Here is a 22,812-nt window from a genome sequence, read left to right on the forward strand (position 1 = left end):
TCTGCAATCTAATTGATCCTTCAATTACTTCATTAATCCCACTCAATAAATTTAACGAGTGCAGTTGACAAATGACTGTGTACGTACTTAGAAACTTTAAAGCAAATTTTATTGCAGTTTAAATGCCGTACCTGCCAATCACCACGATACATAAAGTAATAACTTATATATTGACAGTTACACCGCACAACAAAGGCTGTCGTGGTTTAAAAATAGCGTTGTTTAATATGTAAGTAAATCAATATGTATTTAAGAAGGTATCTACTTTGCAGAGATAAGTGACATGTTTCTTATGTTCCTTTCTTAAACATAAATATCTTAAGTTAAGATAAGTGCATAAAAATGTTTACTGTTCATAATTTCAATAAAATCTGTTAAACTTTAATTCCTGAAAAATTAATATTATTAGTGCGTTTATGCAGAGTCTTTCGTTATTGGGAAAAGGGTAGGATGACTTTTAAATGTGGAGAGAATTAGGCCAGTCACTGTCTCAAACCGCTTGAGTTATGGATACAAGTAAATCGTAGTGCCAAAAACCTTCCTTTTAGTATCTTGACATATTTGGCACACTGATATTAAGCCGAGTATCAAGCAGTTCGGTTATTTTTCAAACTCTATACCATATTTAACCATTTCCTTTATATTTTCTGTTAAATATGTAACATATATTATCATGAAATCATAAGAAATTTACAAATGTACAAGATAGAAAATTCGAAGATCGGTCTCTCAATAAAAAGTTGGCGCCAGCATACGTTTAGGTCAGCGTTCGTCTCGCATAAAGCATGATTTAAATTGGCAACCACGAATTAAAAACGACCCTACAAGCAGTCATTTTCAATTCAGAATCGTGAATTACATTTTTACCATTAAGTACATTCAAGATGCACTCTGTAAACTATACGGAATGATGACTAGTATACTCTTGAATTCCCTACTCGAGTTCCATTTAGCGGCTTACTCTGTTTTAATATTGAGGGGCGCTAAGTACGGGTCGAGGGAGAAGGCCCATAGGGGTGGCTCGAAGGCACACCTAGTCAAAGCAGAACATTTTCAAGCTATAAATATCTTAGTGCTTACGTAACTTTGGTTTCAAAGGAGTATGCTTAAGATTTATTAAGCTAAGATGTCTTAACAAGGTTCAAGATCAAAAGAAAATATATATGAGAATTCAATTATAGATATGTTTAATTATGATTTTTCTATATGTGTATAACTATGGTTTTATTTGACTAACGTGAGCTCATTTTTGAGTCACGACTTCGCCGACTCAGTAGGTACATTTATCTATGAATGCGACGTTTACAATACTCAACAATAAATTGAATACAATTTTATTTAATTTAAGTAGAATCGTTCTCGAAAGACTTTAAATGGAAATACTAAATGCACAAATATTATTAACAAGGTATTGATATAAAATGACATCATGGCACAAAAACATATTTTTGCCAACGCGGTATTTTAATAAAACTGGAAATATTATAAGGTTAACACATATTATACGCATACGTATATCATCAATTTTATTAATTCCAGGAAAGATTAATAAAAGATAATAAAACAACATGTTATTTTGTCATTAACGCCAGTATTATGTCAAATATTAGTTACATACACGAAGGATTTGTGTTAATGAAGTGCAAATGATAGAAGGTAAATGTGTAGGTTTCTTAAATGACAAGTAGTATAACATATACCTGTACAAGGTTGAAGGAGTGTTTACTTATATACTTCATATTATCAATAAGCCCTACGTTTCATAATAGAGATGTTGCCACACTATACCATAGGGCTCCTTTGACGCAATGTTAATTACCACTAACTGGGCTAAATATGTTAATAAGCTAGGATCTAAAACGTGAACACCAAACAAGAACTAACTGATGGACAAAGCTTTCGTTATAATATTTTTCAACAATGGAAACAAAATTGTTATTTTGCAAGGGATAGAAATGAAAACTTACCGGAAAAGCTTATTTTGGTTTCGACCGGCATTTTAACTGATTCCCTCAAAATGCTCTCTAATATTGAAACGAACTCCGCAGGTTATATCTGTACGCTGAATGAGGTCTGATCTTTATGTTATTGTGGTTTATTGTTTATTTGTGTTGCGTTGGCCGGTACAAGTGATGTGTGCGCGTGGTTCGCGAGCTGATTGTACACTGGCAAAAGGCAGGCGTCCTACGCCCGCGCGGCTTCGCGGCCCAATATTAGCTCGCTATCTTGTGCCTTTTCAGTTTTCAGCGCGCCCATCCGCCACCCCTGTCTGGCGGCAGACTTTAAGGGAATTGAAACGGTAATTGCTATTCAGTTCTTAATTTGTATTGTTCTCGACTTTGGAGATTTACACGCTCTTGAACTGCGGCAACAACATTCTATCGGTTTATAGTGGTTATAAAGATAAATATTTTGCGTATTGCGTATAAAGGGCAAATATTTTTTATTGTGTATATGAGATTTATACTACTACATAATTTAATGTATTGAAAAATAAGTATATATGTTGGCACATATTATAAAGACATGCGGGTCCTGTTTTATTCAAAGGCAAAGTGATTAAGACCGAAATTACATTTTGGTTATATTCTTATAATCTTAAGTATCGAACATAATATGTTAAATTATAAGACGATTATATTTTATAGTTTTGGAGGACCAATAATAATCGACGCCGTATGTCAATTAAAATCGCATATTTTAATTGAACTCATTCAGTGTTTTAATGTATTTCATATCGCGGTAAGAATATCAGTATATATAGTAATATATACGAACGATAACAATATCATAGGTCAACGATAAAGTCAGCATTCTGCAAATTCTTGGGCGCGAGTTCACCTTTTAAACGAATAGATGTCCTTTCACTATGCACGAACAGTATCCTTTATTTCGATTGGCGCCTGCTGAAGGTTTTCTAAAAACTTAACATTCTCGACGATGTCATAATGAAATGACATCAACCAGGCAATAAAAGCTATGGAATTTGTCACCAAAACTGTATAAAAAAATAAACTATTCCGTGTTATTTCCGACAGAGCACTGTTCAATGTCACACCGATAACTCGAAAACACCTGCGAAACATGGCGTGCTACATGTACATTAAAATCAGTATTACAATAGTTTCAAATAACTGTAGTTTCTTAAATGAATAATAGGTTCCTAGAGGTCAAAGAAAGTTAAACGGATAAGGAAATCTCTATAGCAGATTGCGATTACGGTACCCGCATCCATCTTGGTACTTGCGACTATTTATGAAGAGACCTCAGGAGACAAATTGATTGAGGATTGTTAACCATTTCTCAACTTTCACTGCTTTACAATAAATGGCATAACAAGCCATTCATTTCGTTGACGTTGCGGTAATACCCTAATCTGTTTGTATTGTTGAAAGAATGAGTTTATGTAACATCGTAGTTTATTTTCTTACCAACGCAGATCATTTGTCAAGATGGCGGAGAGTTCATTATATGAATGACAATCTGAGAGACGCAATGACTTAATGGGTAACGCAGGACAACATCGTAATTAGTGTAAGTTTGCGCTTTAAATAATGTTATCACATTATATAAACACGTGTGAGAACTGTAAAAAATGCCTGACAGCTCACTAATTATAATAAAAGCTCCAGTAATTACAGCGTGTGAAATCTCGTACATGCTTGCGGGAGATACGCATGCACTGAACACATGAAAGTATTTTAACAATCGTTTGTACATTGGTTCGATATTACTTTTTCTATGATATTCTTTGATATGCCGACTCCATTTCTATTAGTTATGTTCCCTTTTTATAGAGCACAATTTATAAAAATATTAAGTAATAATTACTTGGGGTATCATTTCTGAGTTCAATACAAGGAATTGCTGTCACAATTTTCATATTACGCGTTATTTTTCCAAATTTCATTTCAGTTTTAATTTCTCGATAAAAATGTATTACACGAATGATTGTTGCATACTTTAACTGCCTCTATTGACCTCTCAATAAAATCTACTGCTTCTCTTTACTCCTTTTTTAGAAGTGAAGACATTATTTTATAATTAATGTTTATTAGAAAATCCTTGATTGCAAAGTAAATAATTTCCATCTTCGAACAAAACATTTAGAAATTAGGTTATCTTCTCTATGTCCATAAATGTTGTTAACAGTATTTTCACCTTTAATTTTATTTGGTCAGTTTTCCGTATGTGCTGACAAACATTAATGCTCACGGATGATGAGATTTCATATTATCTACTGTATAAAAATAAGTCGGGTTTTCCTTCCTGACGCTATAACTCCAAAACGCACGAACCGTTTTCCACGGTTTTGCATTCGTTGGAAAGGTCTCGGGCTCCGTGTGGTTTATAGCAAAGAAAATTCAGGAAAAATTTCAACACAAAAGCGGGAAAAACGAAGCCATCTGGTGGCGAAACGGAGTTCGCCGGGTTTGCTAGTTTACTTATGTTTATAAATTGAAAATTCAATGTCATAATATATTTCAATAGTTCCACAGAAATGGCCCTTGTGTTACAACACTGCGGAATCGTGTTTAGTCAGCTGCTCTTTTGAATACGATGCACTTAACACTTTCCTTTGTACACAGTTCGACTTGCGAAATAGCTGTTAAGTACTAAGAAAACAATTTGTTTTGTACACGTCTGCATCGCTAACGTTTGCTTCTGTTTCTCTTTTTTAAAATAATGCTCACGAAAGTGTCACTCTGAATATTTTACATTTTGTCGTTACCCATTTTATTCTATGAAAGTGAAAGTAATGTTTTGTTTTTAATACAATGTACAAACTAGTAAAAATAAGGTTAATAATGATAGAGTAATGAATTTTTTACTTCTTGTGCAAGTGTTTACGAATCATGAAAGTTTTGTATTTCTCATAAGATTAAAAATTCATAAGCGAAAATGTTGAATTTTATTAATATACAGCAAAAACACATAATGATATAACTTCGCATATCATTTGCCCTCAAACCCTTCTTTTATTATCGTATATTAGCAAATAAACACACGACGTTTTAATAGTTTAATAACTCTTTAATCAGATAACCTCAATTACCTTATTGATATGGGCTGTCTGCAAAGTGATTGACATAAAAATCCCAAAAAAAACCTGAGACTAAAAAACCCGAATAAGCGAGATAGACATGTAGAGAAATATTATAATTGCTTATTGACATAGTACGGAGCAGTGACCGGCGCACCGGTATTCAAACAATCCTTGACTTGCGCTCCGGGTTTACGGCGGAAGGCACGTACCGACACAAATCCGTAATCCCTGACCAATGGGGGGTTAATTTATGTATCAGAGGAAATACCGATTTCATAAACTAAATTGAGGCCACATAACGCAACACGCTATTACGAAAGTGACATGTGTAGCTACCGAAAGAACAACTAAGTTATTGGACAACTTGACCAATTAAGATAAATCGGACATCCTAAATCCTTATTACGTATATTCGATATAAATACCAGTTAAACTGTTCTGATGTCGGAGTAATTATAAAATCCTATTAAAATAGTATAGCCTATAGCCGTTTAATCTCTAAAGTAATCTAATGATACCCTTCACTGTTGTTGTTATAAATCGACATTTTAATTAATGTTATATAATTTGAAGATACCTACAAATGCAAACTCATACTTCTATCAGTCAGTAAAGGAAATAACGCCAAAATTCATTATCAATTCTATAAAAACGACTTGAGGTAATCAACATGTATTTGTCCTTGCAAACGGAAAGGTTATTGACAACATTTAACACTTTAATATGAGCAATAAAAGATGGCGTATGATTTTTAATAATACGTCATTATGAATCGTAAAGTTATACCGAAATTAAGTAAGAATTATAGTTGAAGCTTTTGGAGCCGCGGCAAGATACAGGCCCCATTAACAGTGTAAATCGGTGCCTATAATTTCGTGTGTTCAACACAACCGAAAATAGGAAACAAAGAAAAAACTTGTCCGGCGAAATCAATGTAAGTGGGGCTTGATAATATGCGAAATTTTAAGCGGCCCATGTCACGCGTTACGAAATATCGCGATTGTTCCAAAACAAACACGTCATCGTGGTTGACGATCTCAGCTTAAAAATTATAAAGGTATCGCGTTACTGCGAGATTCGGTCCACGTTTGTTTTGACTGCTGCTCACCGGGGTATGACTGCGAGCTCAATGTTTGAGCACGATCTCACGGATCAAATAATTTATTTACATTACAAATAGAATGCTTATCTAAGCCCGTTTTAAACGGCGAGTGTAGAACGACGTATTATATGCTAGATTCAAAAAGATGAAATAATTTTTTTTATATACAAACGGAAAATTTTCGTTCGACAAATTCTAAGCAGTTTCCTGTCTGATGTATAATATACTAGAACCTTCACAATGAGAATGATACTGCACATTGGAATGTTAGTGCAGTGTAGAATATTATAGATCAACAATAATATAATTTCTAAACGAACTTTAAAAAAAATCGCAATCGCCAAAAATAATTTCTAAAATGTCCTACTTATTATATCTTTAGTCTTTAATAGTTTGGTAGTGCTAATATATTTCGTTATCACATAGTTGGATGCTAGGTAATTTCAAAGCAATTATATTCGTTTATCAAAAAATGTATTCTCTTGTGTTTTAGGTATGAAAAAATTCCCCTACTTTTTCCAATACATCATTAAGCTATCTTAGTATTAAAGTATCACGTTATTCGTTGCGCCGTAGAGCTTGAAGAGCATACAAGGCACTGAATTAATTATAAGCACAGCTATTAGCGACTGCATATATTGAGTGTTTTCTGCGCCTGCGCCAACGGCCAAGCGCTAGTCCGTAACGCTTTCCAGTAATGAATTCAATATTAAATTTCAGGAATATCAGATCACCTGCGGCAACGTTTTCCTTCGATCGAATAACAGGATGTTGCTAGCATTTCATATGCAGGTCGTTGACATTATCCACTCGGCAAATTTATTATGTATGACGATCAAACACAGGGAACACAGAATTCCATTAATCTCAGGTTAAGCGGAAGCGAAAAATCTCGCGATAAAATATTGTTTTTAAGATATTTTCTTGGACACCATTCTGAAAATATTCTGAATGTTAGCAACAGTGTAAAGAAAAATATTATAGATCAATTTTTATCAAGTTAATAATAACTATGACAGTTTTTATTCGTGTGAAAAGGTATTGCATACTTTAAGAGTTTTTAAAGTGTATTATCTTATTGTTAAAATCATAATTCTTATAATGTCTACCTACATAAATATCCATAAATAAGCTATTATTATCACGGTGCTTGGTAGCCTTGAAGTTTTCTTTGCGTAGTAAGTACATATCTTACATCATGATTATTTTCAGGTGACACAGAGTATGGAACTACTAGATATCCTCGTTTGTTTATCATCTGTTCGTTTTATATTACGTTCAATTGCGAAAGAAATAATATCGGATAACGGAAACCTGGAGAGGAAACTATGTGTTAAGACTGGGAAGGAGAGTATGAGTAAAGGAGATATGAAGAAGTATAGTATGTTGTTGAGGGGTGTTCCACCGCTCATAAAACAACAAATCTTTTCACATGGCTATAGTACTGGATATCCGCCCCGGCTTCGTCCGAGGTAGATATGTATCCCATGGCAAGTAAGTTGTTGCAATCTAAAGCCTTCTATTAATAGTATAGTAGATTGTGGTATTTAGAAGTGTATTGATAGCGATTATTTAACTATCTATAGTTAACTTTTAATTACATAAAATTTAAATGACATTCCTATTACAGTATTACTGATTAGGTAGGTAGATACAATATAATTGACTAATTAGAATTTAATTGTATCACAAAAGATATAATGTTTCTAGGCAGACTAAATTTAAATATTACTCCGGTTTGAATAGTTTTAAGCATCTATCTACATATCTGTAACCCGTTGCGTAAAACATTTAGGTGGATCCTACTAAATAAGTATTATAAATGAAGCTTATTTTGGCTAATTTTACGCGAATATTCAGGAATTAGAGACTTTTTAACCAAGTTTCAATTTATTAAAAAAATTCAATAACTAAATACGAAAGTGTGTAATGCTTGTCTTTCTTTCACGTTGCAGCGGAGCGATTTCATAATATGATTTTTGTGGTTGGAGATAGAAGGCTTGAGAGTGATGTAGGCTTCTTTTTGCCACCGTGAAACATTATTCCTACTGGAATTTCCCGCGCGAGCGAAGCCACGGGCGGAATGTTGGTTCTGTTATATTGATTGTTTAAACGTGTAAACATATTTATTTCGTAATTAATGAAGTTTTAAAACTCTTGACTAACGTGTATGTTAATGATACGATAATTTATTGTTGTGACTATATGTAATGTCTATTTCAATTAATTAAACGCCTCTAAGCATGCAATCTTAATGTCAAGTTATTAACTACGATGCTGTGTGGGATATCCAAATGGAATAATTACTGGTCCTTTCTAATACACGATAAACACTTAAAGAACATTTCTATTGCGATACAAACCAGAGATAATATCACGCAGTTAATTGAATCTGATCCACTTTAAAAATAGCAGAAAATAGGTTACTCGCTTAGAGATATGATGCAATTACAGATTATGCTATTATAAATATAACTTTCTTATTTTTTCGATTGCATTATTTCTCATTCTCTCCTATTCGTTTTCGTTATAATTTACATCCTCTGTTTACAATCCAATATATTGCAAAGTATTTTTTTATTAAAAAATGTGTATTATTAATAGAAATGTAGGTACCTAGGAATTTATGCTTAAATACACCTTAGACACTTTATGTATTTTACTGCATTTAATAAATTTCATTTAACAAGAATGTGCGTGGAAACGCCAGAACTAAGATATTTTTTAGACCCAGAGATATTTTTTCTTTGTTATCCTTCATTTATTTTGTTATTCCTTACTTAATTCAGTTGCTCTTCTTACAGCATTTAAGTGATAAATTTTTCCCTTAGTAATATATATATCAATAATTGTTAAACTTCATTGTTTTTGTACCTCAATGTGGTTTTTATTTTACGTAATATCGTAAAAAGAAACGTTCACGTTTTACCTCAAGGTTACCTATATGCGATACTAGATTAGTTTCGGCATTTATAACAAATGCAATTACATGTTCTATATGACTGGTTTCGTATTCAACTTTGTTCAAATAACATTAAGTAGAAATTCGTAATTATTAGACCGTATTTGATTTAATTTATCTCGATGAGCGGCTAGCGATATGAATAGCAAGAGATATTTTTATGAATATAGAACGCCACTTATTATGTTTATAACTTTTAAAGACAGTTTGTTTTCTAGAGTCTATTTTATTTAAATGATAAATTACCAGAATTTATAGTGAAATCGAAGGTAAGGTTATGGCTATGTTTCAATTGGAATCGAGTGAAATTAAATTATAAAGATGAAAAATTAATTGAATTAGTAATGGCATTAAATCAAACACAGACACAAATACAAATACAGATGTATTAAGTATTATGTAATAATAAAAACATAATTTCCGTAGCAAAGTATTTCCATCGATCGTGTTTGTCATTGTTGTATCACCTTCAACTATTGCCCTTATATTAAAGTCTACCACAAATAGACTCGGCGCAGAAATGTTATTTTAGATTGCAATAATGCGACTTAGATGTACTAAGTATTCAATGTATTATCTATTATAGCCCTAATTAATTCATTTGTTAAAGATAATAAACGGTTCATTGTTTATTTTCAATGAAGGACATAGTTAAACGAAAACTTTGTTTAAGGAGGAAGTTTATTTGATTGAGAGAAACCACAATCATAGTTATTTATGAGTGTCATTTTTAGGATTTTTGATCAAAATGTTATATTATTTAAAATACTATTCAATATCATGAAAAGGATATTATTGTTTCTCAGCTAGCACTGATATTAATTTCCTAATATTTATAGGAACCAAGTTGATGATATCTACATACAAAAACAAAATAATTTAAAAGAAAACGACCAGACGTATCACCTGATGATAAACGACAAACGACGCCTATAAGCATCCGTAATTGTTATTGAAATAGTTGCTAACGTCTTGTTATCTGTGGGGAAGTAGGATCTTTCAAAAGGATTGCATATCACGAGTACTCCAAAAAATATCTTAATGCTAAACAGTACGAAAATTTACATTCTGACTGACACATTAACTTAATAAATTGAAAAATACTTGTAGCCTACACCTAGGTTAAGAAAGAATTGAAATTTTTCACTCTGCTTTTTTACACTGCTTTCCTTGCTGTTCTGTAGTGCACGGACAACCAAAAAAATTAAAAAAATGTGCCCCGAAAGGATTAAAACGAGGATATAAATTTGTATGTAACGCCATTAGTTTCAGTTGACACTGAAATATAAATTGGTTTTTCACATAAACAAAGTAGCGGATAAATTCGGTCGCACTTTTAAAACCAATTAACAAAAGTAAACATTAACGTGTATGTGAGAAGAGATTATCGAGATGTTTATCTCTAAGCATAGCTCGTGCTTGCTTCATCAGCTGACATTAATTAGGTCGAGATGCCATTTAGTGTTGTTAGTTACGGCCAGCAGAGCTCAGAAGCAAGATAAGTTCAGCGAAGTTAAAGCTTTAAAATTTGATGAACCTATTATTGATTTCTCTATTGTATTTTTCATTATATTGCAATTCCACAAAACCGAGTTCACTTGTGAAGTTAAGTTCTATCTCATATCTAAGAGATTTTAAGACAGTCAAGAAAGTTCAGAATTTAATTGGTGTAATTTTATATTGGTTTCGCATTTCGCGGCGTCATCACACTTTGCATACCTATCATGAACTATACAATGAATTTCACGACCATTATATTTGATACATGCGCTTGTAAAATCTTCGAAGCGTCATGGTGTGTTGTGGTGAAAGTAAAACCTACCTTTAATAAAATGACAAGCAAAGTTGCAGAGCCTACAGAAACAAATATTCGTTGCGTTACGTGTAATATTATAGATGGATCGAGGAACTTTTTCTTGTTCTAAGCATTTTTCTCGCCTGTGTGCAAATGAAATTAAGCCCTCATCATAAATAGACTGGAGTGTGTCTGAATATAGGCTCCTTTTTATCCGGAAACTGCGCGAGTGGAGCCATGAGCTAAAGCAGGCTTCAGTAGGTAATAGGTACATTCAATAAAATGTATAAAACTCTGTGTTATGTTTATAGGTAGTGCTCAAGTACGAGTATATCACACTTAATATTTTGTTTTAGTTTGTTTGTTTGATGACTACTTAACGGATTTTGATGAAATTTGGTATACAGACAGGGTATGAGCTGAGTTTTGTGATAGGATACTTTATAACCCGATTAAATGCTCCCTTGAGATAAAACAGGAATCTTGATTTCCGGTCGGAGCCGGGACGAGCCTTAACTAAGCGTACAGAGTTCTTAGGATTAAGTCAATTACAACAGAGGAATTCTAAAGATAAAAAATCATATACGATAATTAAAATTATACAATTTTGAACCAATCAAATTAGTATTAATAAGAAATGAGGCAAAATCATCAAGCACTACAGTTCCCTGTGTAGAGTAGTTAGCTGAAGTGCATTGCACCGTACGATGTAAATATGTCTTGGTCGAGTAAATAGGGCAGAAGGGGTTGATGGCTCACACACCGTAACGATCGTCGTCTATCAGCATTCGCTATCACGTATCTAGTTAAGTCTTTCGCATACTTGATACTGTCACATCGAAAACGGAAAGGAATTATATGTTAATTCCTGCGACACTGAACTATATGGTTTGGTTTGATCTGCAATAGATCGATGCAACTCTAATAACAGTTATTATCATTTATCAGCCTTTACAGTTCACTTCCTCATAACTGAGATGAAGTAACGGTACCAATAGTTATGTAAATAACATAACGAAGGCCGTATCGAGAACCGGTACTGACTAGAGCAGAACAGGATGTAATTTTTTGCCAATAGATTGCAGTGAACTTAAAAAAAAACAGTAAACACGATGCTTGCTTTCGTTTCAAACCGGATCATTGTTTCGAAAGTGTTATACGATTAATAAACCTAATTAATATAAATTCGAATGAAGTAATTATTAAACCTGTTACGATTGTTACTCATTTACAGACAGAGACCTGAACTGTTTTAGATAAAATTAAACGTAGATACCGGATTTAAATGAGATCGTAATTCGCAAAAAATAATTACACACAAGTTAATGAAATATACTGAAGCAGATGATTAAGCAATATCCATTTGCAATTTTGCACATGTCGTGTTTATTCATCATGAAGCGAAACTGTTACTTAATTGACAAAAGCAACATTACAGCTAGTTAGCTATGAGCAATATGTTGCTCAAAGGTATTTAAAGAAATAATATTTCTACTGAATAAGAGTTTTTATCACGCACATTGGAGAGAAATCGTGTAACTGCATCGAATCGAATACTAGCGATCGATGCGCACAAACCGAAGCAAATTACTTGTTGTGAATAACTGCGGGTGAAATTCGATAGACGCCATTTACAAATAAATAAAGATAGTCACCATTATCAGACGTGATCGTTAAATTAAGATGAAGTTTCGATTTTTTCTCCTTTTCGGTTTAACATTTTATTTTATATTTCGAATTCAAATCGACACATAAATAACGATTGAAAACCTGATTTGATGAATAAAATTACGCCTCTTTTAATTTAACTCAACTTGTTTGCAACTTGTCCTTTATAATGGTCAATGGCTAGGCTGAGATCATCTTATGCATCAGACATTTATAAAGCAAAGTGATGTAAGTTGATTTATATATGATAAGTAGATTTTAGAATAGTATCATTGTTTTTGTAAATAACTTGAAGTTATTGCAATAAAAATTACAGGAGAAAAAAAAATTTGGAGATGAATAACAGAACAGTGTGCGTATTTATTTTATCTAAAACATTACACAATAAGAGATAAATTGTAAGGCGTACAATCATGAAAAGATAAGACTGCATGTAAATAAAATAAAACTGAGGTGTTTTGCCATATTTTTTTGTGGAAGAGAGTATTTTCATTGCCTAAACATTTCTTATTTATTTTCATGAACTACCTAAGGGTTCATTATGCTATGTTAAATATTTTTTACGGTAACATAATTCAAATTGTTTTATTGGTGATGGTGAGACTTTATGTTCTAAATAAAAACTTATATTTGATTACAACAGAAACATAAGCACCCATGCGTAACATACACATATACCTTAAAGACAGGACTATTATAAAAACTAGGACAAAGCAAGGAATATGAAAACAAAGATTGTTTTGTTTAAATACATTGTTCAAACGCCTGAACATAATTAAATGATCTGAATCAGTTTTATTTTCTCTTCGTATTCACTTAAGAAGTTGTCAATTGCAGTTTGTAAATAATATAGTATGTTTTGAAAACTACAGAAGTCAAATTAAAATAAATCAAGCAAACTAACTTACACTGCTATGTAAAATAAAAGCATATAGAAAAACAATGTTATTGCAAAAACTTACCAGCTCTCGGTGAAATAGGAACTGCTGGTTTGGGTGCGGAATTGGAACAAAGACGGCCAATTTTACTTGGTGGTTTCAGACCAGATGGCTTCGAAAATGTTGTAGGTCGTGAGGCTTCAGATCTTGGCACTGTAGACGTAGCAGTGCTTATCGTTGAAGCTGTATCGGACGATGCTGAGGACGGCGCAGGTGGAACACCTCCAGCTTCCATAATCGGTTCATTTTTCTCATTCATTCTTGATGCACTTTTTGACACTTTCAACTTTTTTATCCTTACGGAATCATGATTACATGACTGAAAACGTGTATGAGTCGATTATAATAGAATATGCGACCGAAACATTGAAAACATACGACGCGACTAATAAACTAAAAATATCACAAGTTCCCGCGCACGTAGAGGACGTGTAATCTGGATCACGGCCATGATGCAAAACTAAATAAATTAATATCGCGATTTTTGCAAATTCATTGTTATATTAGAAATATTACCACGGTGGTAAATTGTAATTATAATAAATGAAATTTACTTTGTTTGGTTATTTATTCTAAGTACCGACCAACACCAAAGAAAATAACAAATTATTGCATACCTTGCTGAAGAAATAGAGCGCAAAAGAGCTACATAGATTAAGAAAAAGTCGCAAAAATTTTACCGCTCGTTGGACCAGCTGAGCTTGACGTTATCACTACACAAAACACATTTTACGTTATTTTAACACTCCACTTGCTTTTAAATTTTGCTTATATTGTTCACGTGTAGTTGGATATCGAATAGATATCTTGAGCACCAAACAAACTACAGTCCAGTAAAACAAAATATTTTATTTACCATTACATTCACTAGCTACTTACGAAGATCACACGACACGAGAAATTACAACACAAGACGCAACTTAAGAATACATTGCTGCATTTGTCTTTATCGCTTAAAAATTAACGTTATTTACATCTACATTGCTTGGTGAAATTATTAATATTTTCGTTCAGGAACAGAATTTGACTAACTTTCGATTATAAAATGCGATCTGCTGCTCAGCAAAGTTGCATTTTAAACTATAAACATCCGTAATATGCATAATATTTTGAAAATTTCATTAAAATGTGGCAGCAATTTAAAATTCATTTTTTATTTCACCCTTTCGATGCATGTTATGAAACGTGTTCATCGTACAGAAGTATGCATTTTAAAGAATAAATAAGAAACAAGCACATGAAATGTTACAGTACTCTTAATTTAAGTGGTTTTATTTTAGACCCATGTATTTTATGAATTATTTAGGTCCGGATTTTCAGGCATATCGTTCTGAAATATTTCCTATAATTTTGTTTAAATGTCACTATCCAGTATCCTCCGACTTGGAGTTTAGTGTCAACGATAATGTCAATTGTCAATATACATGGAATGGAATATGAGGAATGTGGACAGAACTAATTTGCGTGCTTCAATTTTATATATTTAGAGAAAATGATAATTTACAAATACTTTTTGATCTAAGAAGAAAGTTTGCAAAATGAAATTAATTTATAAAAATATCGATAAGGATGGCAGTGGGTAAGGAGGCTTCCCTATGATAATATGTTTTGATTAATAACATCATAAAAGTATCTTAAAATTTCGATGTTATTCACGTTTTCAGGAGCATTGCGCTCATACCAGAGGAGTCTGAGGATATGTGGCATGCATATAACCTCATCGCAGAAGGAGATTCCGTTACAGCATCTACAGTTCGAAAAGTACAGAATGAATCATCTACTGGATCATCAACAAGTAGCAGAGTTAGAACTACTCTCACCATTTCTGTTGAAAATATAGATTTTGATACACAAGCATGTGTTTTACGTTTAAAAGGTCGAAATATTGTGGAGAACCAATATGTTAAGGTAATTTTTAGATCTGATTAGATGCTCCATAAAAATTTTCTGTGCATTGAAGTCATATGTCCCCTTGTCAGATATCCAGTTTTCTTTGTTTTACTTTTTCTTACATGCTTAATAGAAAAAGTTTGACAGGAGAACTATTAAAATTTTTTGAAAGAGTTTGCATGTGTGTATAGATTCATACCATGTTTGTTCCAAGTCAAAAGTATTAAACAATATCGCTCATACTGAGTGTAAGGGTTACAGTGCCTCTGTGCCCTATTAAACTGTTTTTTTTCAATACATCTCATTAAATCTTTAATAATAACATTTCAGATGGGTGCATACCATACACTAGATTTAGAATTAAACAGAAAGTTTCATTTACAAAAAATCCAATGGGACTCGATAGCTTTGGAAAGAGTTGATATGGCATGTGACCCTGCCACTTCTGCCGATGTAGCCGCAGTAGTGATGCAAGAAGGTCTAGCTCATGTTTGTCTCATAACATCATCAATGACATTAGTCAGGTCTAAAATAGATGTGACAATTCCGAGAAAAAGAAAGGGTTTTGTTCAACAACATGAAAAGGTTAGTTGTTAAAAAAGAATCAGCAAATAATGTCAGTATTAGTTTATGTACTGTGTCTACATATTGGGTTCACTTTACTTTTTAATTATTAAGGCCCAATATTATACAATTAATAAAAAAATAAGCTGGTATATTAATATTGTTCTGTAAGATGTTACATTTTTTTTTATTTTAGGGGCTAGCAAAGTTCTATGAAGCTGTAATGCAAGGTATCTTAAGACATATAGATTTTAGTGTTGTAAAGTGTATAATTTTGGCATCACCTGGCTTTGTTAAGGATCAGTTTTATGACTATATGATGCAGCAAGCAGTGAAGACAGATAATAAATTGCTGATTGAGAATAAATCCAAGTTTCTGCTTGTCAAAGCTTCTTCAGGATTTAAACACTCATTAAAAGGTATGTCAGTTTCAATACATTTAGTTTTGTTATGTTACTTTATGGCAACATATAAATATGTTAATTAGTTTTGGTATTTGGTATTAATAAAAAAGTATTATTGTATTAATAATGGAATAAATCAAAATCTTGCTCAAGAATAATATTTATATATCAATAAATTATTTAATATATCAATATAATTATAATAATATATATATATAAATTAATATATCAATAATTTATTATCAATAATATTTATGCTCAATCAAGAATATTTATATATTACAGCTTTGTATTTTAGAATATGTTTTTGTTCATTTTCATTTGTTTATGATAAAAATTTTAGGTATTTCAATTAACAATAAACTTTATTTTACAGAGGTGCTACAAGAACCTTCTGTGATGGCTAAGATATCAGACACAAAAGCAGCTAGTGAAGTAAAATTATTAGAGAGTTTTTATACAATGTTACAATTGGAACCAACTAAAGCTTTCTATGGCAAGAAAGATGTGATGCGAGCCAATGAGGCTCTTGCTATTGAAACTTTAATGATCTCTGATAAGCTCTTCAGGTAGGGTAAACTTTTTAACATACTATGAATCCCTCTTTTAAAGAAGTCTTCAATAAAATAAATCTTTTTCACCAATATTCCATAAACAAGTTCTCAGTCCAATTCATATGATTTTATTTTTTGCAAGGTTAGAATGATATATGAAATTATTATTATCATTACAGGTGTCAAGATATACAGAAAAGGAAAGAATATGTTACTTTAGTTGACTCTGCAAGGGAGAATGGTGCTGATGTCAGGATATTTTCAAGTATGCATGTATCTGGTGAACGTAAGTAGTTTTGTTTGTTTTTTTTTTGACAAGATCAGCTAATAAAAGATATTATGAACCCCTGTCATAAAAATATTATTCTGTGTTTATTCTCTACCATTTGTTAATACTTTTTGTTATTTTATCTTAGTGTAATATTCTCGTTTATTTACTTAAAAAAGCAATAAACAATTACTTGCAAACTTATAATTCTATTTAAAAATCCATATTGCAAAAATCTTAATGATTTTTTTTTTGTTTACAGAGTTAGATCAGCTAACAGGAGTAGCAGCAATTTTGCGATTTCCAATGCCAGAACTCGAAGACAGCGATGTCGAAGACAACAGTGACTCAGAAACTGATTAACTTATTAATGATATATATTTAGTAATATTATAGCCTGAATTCAAGAGAAATAGTTTTATACACTTATAGCCTCAATTTGTTATTGTATGTAGTTAAAATTGTGAATAAGAATTAATTGCCTAAACACAATTCATGAATGTTTGTCAAATAGACATTTGAAATAATAAAAAATGCTGGAGTCTACATTTAGTGGAGACCTGAAGTTCGCCGTTAGAAAAAGTTTCAAGTTGCCATCAATTCCATATGCGCTAAAAGTTATTTTGGGGTCATAGGTCTAAATTAGAAGTATTGCGTTTTTTTTTACGCACTTAATTTTTTCGAAAATATTACTCAGCCCAAGGATTTTATCAATATTTGGTTCTCTGGCATTTTTTGTTATTTTTCTGTTTTTGTCTTATTAAATGAGCATTGAATATGAGACATGCTATTATTTAAATTGACTTGTTTTAAATTTTATTGTTATTTATTGTACCTACCATTAATGATTTGGTCATGTAAAAATGTAGAATACATTGTAGTTAGTAAAATATTTTTGTCACATTCTATGTAAGTTGTTATCTTTGTTTGCAGATATGCAGGTTGATATTTAAAAGGATGTTAGCTGAAAGACATTTTATGTACTTACATGTATATTTTTCAAGCATACATTTTCGATCTTAAAAGTTGTTTATTTTTATCCCTTGAAACCTATTCAACTGTCTCAGAAAATAAAATATTTGTTAATTCAATTTTTATAATATGGCTAATGGTAGTCAATATTTAAACAATAGAATAATATTCAGATATTTTAATAATATCAAGATTTAAGTTATTTTATGGGAAAACGCATCTGTTATGTATATTGCATAAGGCTTATCTTATTTTGATCTAATATAATATATCTTTACATATTTGTTGTAATTTATTTCCAATAAAATACATTATCTTTTACTGTTTAAAATTTATTTCTAACATTAACAGCATTAAGCAGAGGCAGCATCCAATGCTTTCATTTTTTGTTTACGTTTCTCAGCTTTCTTCTCTTCCTTGGCCTTTTCGTCATGTAGGCGCCTCTTTTTGCGAAGCAACCAAATCTCTTGCTTTCTTTTTTCTTGTCCGGCTTTCATACTCTTGTACAAGTTCCTATGCTTCTTTCTCACGAGTTTCTCTCTAAGCCTGAATGCCTGTTTGTCTTCTATTTCTTTTTGATATGGATGTTCTTTATGTGGCACTCCTGTTTTGACAGCCATGTTCTTTTTCTGTGAAATGGTATATATGTCATAAATATTTTTCCTTCACACGCAAAGAAATAAAAAAAGGAAATGTTACAAGTACAAGCTGAACTATATGTAGGAAGTAAGTTTAGTAAAGTTTTGAATACCTTTTCTTTAGCAATCTTCTTCTTCTCTGGATCTACACTGTCATCTCCATCATCAGAGTCATCATCAGAAGCTGAGTCCTGGGCAACTTCAGCTTGATATTGTTTAGTAAGGGCCTCCTCAGCATTGTCATCAGAATCTGGTTCACTTTGTTCTTCTTTGTCTTCATCACTTGCTTCTTCAACTTCTTCATCAGATTCATCATCACCTATAAAAATAACAATAAAAGCAATCCATTAAAATATTGAATAATTTTAATTTGTGAATAAGGAGTTATGAAGATCCGTTTATTTACTTTACGGCCAGAGACATGCATTTTTAACTTAACTGATTGTTACATAATTTTGTACAAAGACGGTTTACCTGGCGGTTTGTATTCAGGATCATTCAGTGCCCTCTGTTCTGGTGGAATGTAAACTTGATCCTTAGTTTTGTCTATAAATGGTGACAAGTGTGGAGGTAGAACTGCACCCATGAGATATTTATTTATGGGGAGTAAAGTTCTTGCATTGACACTATCAAACACCCATTGGGGTTGGACATAATAGCGAGATAGATATTGTTTATCCATACTTGGCCTGTCTACAATCTGATATGCAATTGACTCATCCGATTCATCAAATGTTGCACCAACAAAGTGATCGCGATCCCAGGATACTTCACCACCAAAACATCTGATAATAAACACAAGAGGCTCTCGAGGGACTTCTCTATTTAAAAAGAATCTCAATCCTTTAAATAAAGTCTTCAATATTTTTACTTTCTCTGCCTCTTGTTTCGCTTCTTCAAGCTTTTGTGGATCATTATCACCAGTATCAAATATATCTATTTCTGGTACTTCTTCCACTTCATTAGCACCAGCTACTTTGGCTAGTGACAAATTCATTGCTGCAATTCTTTCTGATACATATGCTTGTTCATCTACAAGGTCCTTTTCAGAATCTGATGAAAATCCTGCGGTTAACTTTGGAGGATATACAAGATTAAGTGAGTTGAAAAGCTTAAAGTTTACGAATCCAAGCATCATTATATAGAACTCCACAAAAGTTGACATAATTTTGAAGTCCACCTCATCTTTGCTCTGTGGCTGTAAAAAGGTAAGATTAATATATTATTTAAATGTGAAAATTGTACATGAAAAAATAAAAAATTAAAGATTGAAAATAACAAATCGTACCTGGAAAGAGAAGTGATGTGGAACAATCCATGTGATTGTTTGCCCCTCAAGTTCAGCTTGGTAGTAATAACCTTTTACAGAAATAAAAACTTTCCGCAGTGCTTTTGCAACAATCACTGCATGCATAAATTCAACTGTCAATCGACGACATAACAAGGATTGGTCCCTTGGCACTCGTTTCAATGAAGGAAAGGTGCTGAATAAGAAGCATAAGGTTAAACAATCATCTAAATCTCTGAGCGCATCAACAAATGTTGGATATCTTTCTTTTACAATGTGATCAATATTGATTTCTGGATAGTCTCGGAAGTATTTTCTCATTTTGCCGTATTCTCTCATTGATCGCGCACGTCGAATTTTTTGTTGATATACCTAGAAGCAAAACGTTACATATAATATTATAGATGTGTAAAATTAGGAAGAAAAGTAGTAATTTATGTGTTGAAATTTAATATGACAATTTATTCTTACCTTCAAATCTCGTAATTTCCATATTATTGGTTCGTGTAGTAGAAATTTGATGTCTTTTGTATGATAAAGAGTCTTGATACCACCAGCGCCTTTTTGAGCCCTTTTTCTATTGCGTGGTTCGCGAGGGTAAATTCCTTTAAGAATGCAAATTCGTCGAAAATCTTTCAGTGACAGTTGAAGCTTTTTAAGGGCTGCCTTTCTAGTCATAAACTGCGCTCCCTCTCCGGATGAATACTAAAAATAATACGTAATTTATTATTTTTTGGTTATGTGTTTACCTTAACACGTGTGAGATCAAATTTGATTAATGTGTATTTATACCTTCTTCTTCTTTTTTGACACCATTTTGATCCTTTGACCTTAAGTGCTATACAACGTTTCAATGAAAATGTTTTATTTTCTTGTGTTAAAACTTTCTCACATACACCTCACAATGTCTTGAACATCCATGCTTGTTTTCAAATCAAAAGAGTGACATTTGAGATAAAAGCTATATGTTGACACGACCTGAGATTTATTACCATTCATAAAAAATAAAAATAATTTAGTTGGAGCAAAACCTTATAATCGTCGAAGAATCAACAAGTTTTATTTCACCTAAAAAAAGAAATGAAAATTTTCCATGTTCATATGGATCATTGTACATGAATTTACTCTTTGAAATTTTATTTACTTAACTATTAGAAAACATACTTCTATACCATTCTGCTAAGAATTTTTTAGAAAAATAGATTTGGAAGCCTTTTCGCCAATCAATAAAATGTGTGTGAATATTAATAAATATTGAAAATACCATAACTTAAGGTATTTTCAAAAGCCAAAATTTTTAGACATTCTTCTTTTTCACGGCGTAACACTTTGACGAATAACATTATTTTATGTAAAAAATTAACAGTGGTCTGAATTAGTTTAAATTATTTCAACCTTTATGAAATATAATTGCTTTTATAGCTAAGGTTCAATATGCTTATCTAAATTGTTTTGTTAACAGCAAAACAAATACAACTGTTATTTTAATTGAGTTTATTTTCAGAAATAAATTAATTTAGGAAAATATAAATGTGATAAATTATTATGAACTTAAATTAGACAATATCAATATCAGACTTAAGTAATTATCTTAAAATTATTAATTTTAAAAGTTTCATTATGACTCGTTTTCCGATGTTGTGGACGGTGTAGCGGCTGTTGTAAATTGATTAGCCCAAGCACTTGGATCCACCATGACGTATTGAAATGGATAGGCATAGGTGTGGGGCCACACGGCTTGAGCTAAATTCGAAGTTTTGCTCTCTTCACTTCCATTGCTGTCTTTATTATTAGCGTTAAAAGCGTTAGCAATTGCTGACATCATTTGAGGATAGAAATATTGGAATGGTGAATAATATGGAGCGGCTCTGGCGCATGGTGATAGGTTAGATTCTTCGGTTTTGGCAGGTGATGGAGCTGTGTAAGGGTAAGGCAACACTGTGCTTCCCTCAGAGCCTGTTGTGGGTAGAGCATATGCGTACTTTATGGCTGGGGTGGTAAGGATTGCTCGCTTTTGAGTATTTACTTTCTCTTCTTGTGGTGTGGTTAAGCTTGATGTCAACGCGAGCGGTACAGTTGCTTGCGTTTCAGTAGGGGCTGTCAGAAAGTTCACAGGTTGATCGGTTAACCATTGAGATTTGCTTCCGTTTTCTTCTGTGGCTGCTACGTATAAGTCTCCAGTGGTTCCATCGACTGAAGGCATTACATAGAGGCCGTGTACTGGTTGAAGACTATTAAGTGTCTCCCAAACACCATGGCTACTAGCACAGGTAATTGTTAGGGATATCAAGATGGTTTCTATTAGTCTGGACATCTTTCCGCGCTAAGATGAGGGCGTAAATTGACAAATTTTCCAGGGCAGATGCATTTTTTATACTCAAAGTTTTATTTAAGATAAGAGATCAACGTGAATTGATAATTATAAGACATATGAAGAATGTAAGTTAAGACACGTCGGTTATATAAACTAAGTATATTCAGCGATCATCACGCTACTAATGATAAGACAAGATTTAGGAAAATATTAGCTACGATTTTTTTGCTAAGATAGAGAATTACTTTATCATAATTTTATAACTGTACTATCCAAATTTCAATAAAAGATTATTATTATGCAATAAGTAACAAAAAACAAAAGAAAATTATTATTTTCCATGTATATAATGTTGTTTATCTATATGTTTATCGCTTAGCGATAAGGTCGCCTTATGTTCTATAATAA

General features: G+C 32.2%; 3 protein-coding genes across 14 annotated transcripts in view; 1 reads left to right on the plus strand and 2 right to left on the minus strand.

The window, feature by feature from the left end:
- LOC119834909 (CAP-Gly domain-containing linker protein 1) overlaps positions 1–14,448 on the minus strand; it is a 39,078-nt gene extending 24,630 nt beyond the window's left edge. For 5 of the 12 annotated variants that reach the window (XM_038359434.1, XM_038359431.1, XM_038359432.1 and 2 more), the window contains exons 1-2: positions 14,130–14,448; positions 13,537–13,831 (exon numbers count right to left, since the gene is read on the minus strand). In XM_038359434.1, the coding sequence (XP_038215362.1) occupies positions 13,537–13,771 (235 nt within the window). In that variant the 5' untranslated portion in view covers positions 13,772–13,831; positions 14,130–14,448. Of the gene's footprint in view, positions 1–1,967; positions 2,208–13,536; positions 13,832–14,129 lie in introns of those variants that run through there. The other 7 variants (XM_038359438.1, XM_038359435.1, XM_038359433.1 and 4 more) reach the window with 3 other exon arrangements.
- Positions 14,449–14,901: 453 nt separating this feature from the next.
- Positions 14,902–18,441, plus strand: LOC119834746 (protein pelota). The gene is made up of 7 exons (XM_038359210.1): positions 14,902–15,091; positions 15,177–15,420; positions 15,733–15,987; positions 16,163–16,385; positions 16,747–16,939; positions 17,104–17,210; positions 17,455–18,441. Exons 1-7 carry the CDS (start codon positions 15,051–15,053, stop codon positions 17,553–17,555), a joined length of 1,164 nt encoding a protein of 387 aa, XP_038215138.1. The 5' UTR covers positions 14,902–15,050; the 3' UTR covers positions 17,556–18,441.
- Positions 18,442–18,480: 39 nt separating this feature from the next.
- On the minus strand, positions 18,481–21,046 carry LOC119834745 (pescadillo homolog). The gene is made up of 6 exons (XM_038359209.1): positions 20,883–21,046; positions 20,562–20,795; positions 20,091–20,462; positions 19,277–20,000; positions 18,916–19,121; positions 18,481–18,793 (listed from the first exon to the last, which is right to left on the minus strand). Exons 1-6 carry the CDS (start codon positions 20,904–20,906, stop codon positions 18,518–18,520), a joined length of 1,836 nt encoding a protein of 611 aa, XP_038215137.1. The 5' UTR covers positions 20,907–21,046; the 3' UTR covers positions 18,481–18,517.
- Between the last annotated feature and the right edge of the window lie 1,766 nt (positions 21,047–22,812).

The sequence above is a fragment of the Zerene cesonia genome, chromosome 20 (assembly GCF_012273895.1).
Source record: "Zerene cesonia ecotype Mississippi chromosome 20, Zerene_cesonia_1.1, whole genome shotgun sequence".
NCBI classification, from domain to species: domain Eukaryota; kingdom Metazoa; phylum Arthropoda; class Insecta; order Lepidoptera; family Pieridae; genus Zerene; species Zerene cesonia.

Coding starts and splice junctions, on each gene's coding strand:
- LOC119834746 (XM_038359210.1), top strand. CDS start 15,051: ATGAAATTAATTTATAAAAATATCGATAAGGATGGCAGTGG. Junction 16,386..16,746: donor ATTTAAACACTCATTAAAAG/GTATGTCAGTTT, acceptor TTTATTTTACAG/AGGTGCTACAAGAACCTTCT. Junction 17,211..17,454: donor TATGCATGTATCTGGTGAAC/GTAAGTAGTTTT, acceptor TTTTGTTTACAG/AGTTAGATCAGCTAACAGGA.
- LOC119834745 (XM_038359209.1), bottom strand. CDS start 20,906: ATGGTGTCAAAAAAGAAGAAGAAG. Junction 20,463..20,561: donor GGAAATTACGAGATTTGAAG/GTAAGAATAAAT, acceptor TTTTGCTTCTAG/GTATATCAACAAAAAATTCG. Junction 19,122..19,276: donor TCCTGAATACAAACCGCCAG/GTAAACCGTCTT, acceptor TTATTTTTATAG/GTGATGATGAATCTGATGAA.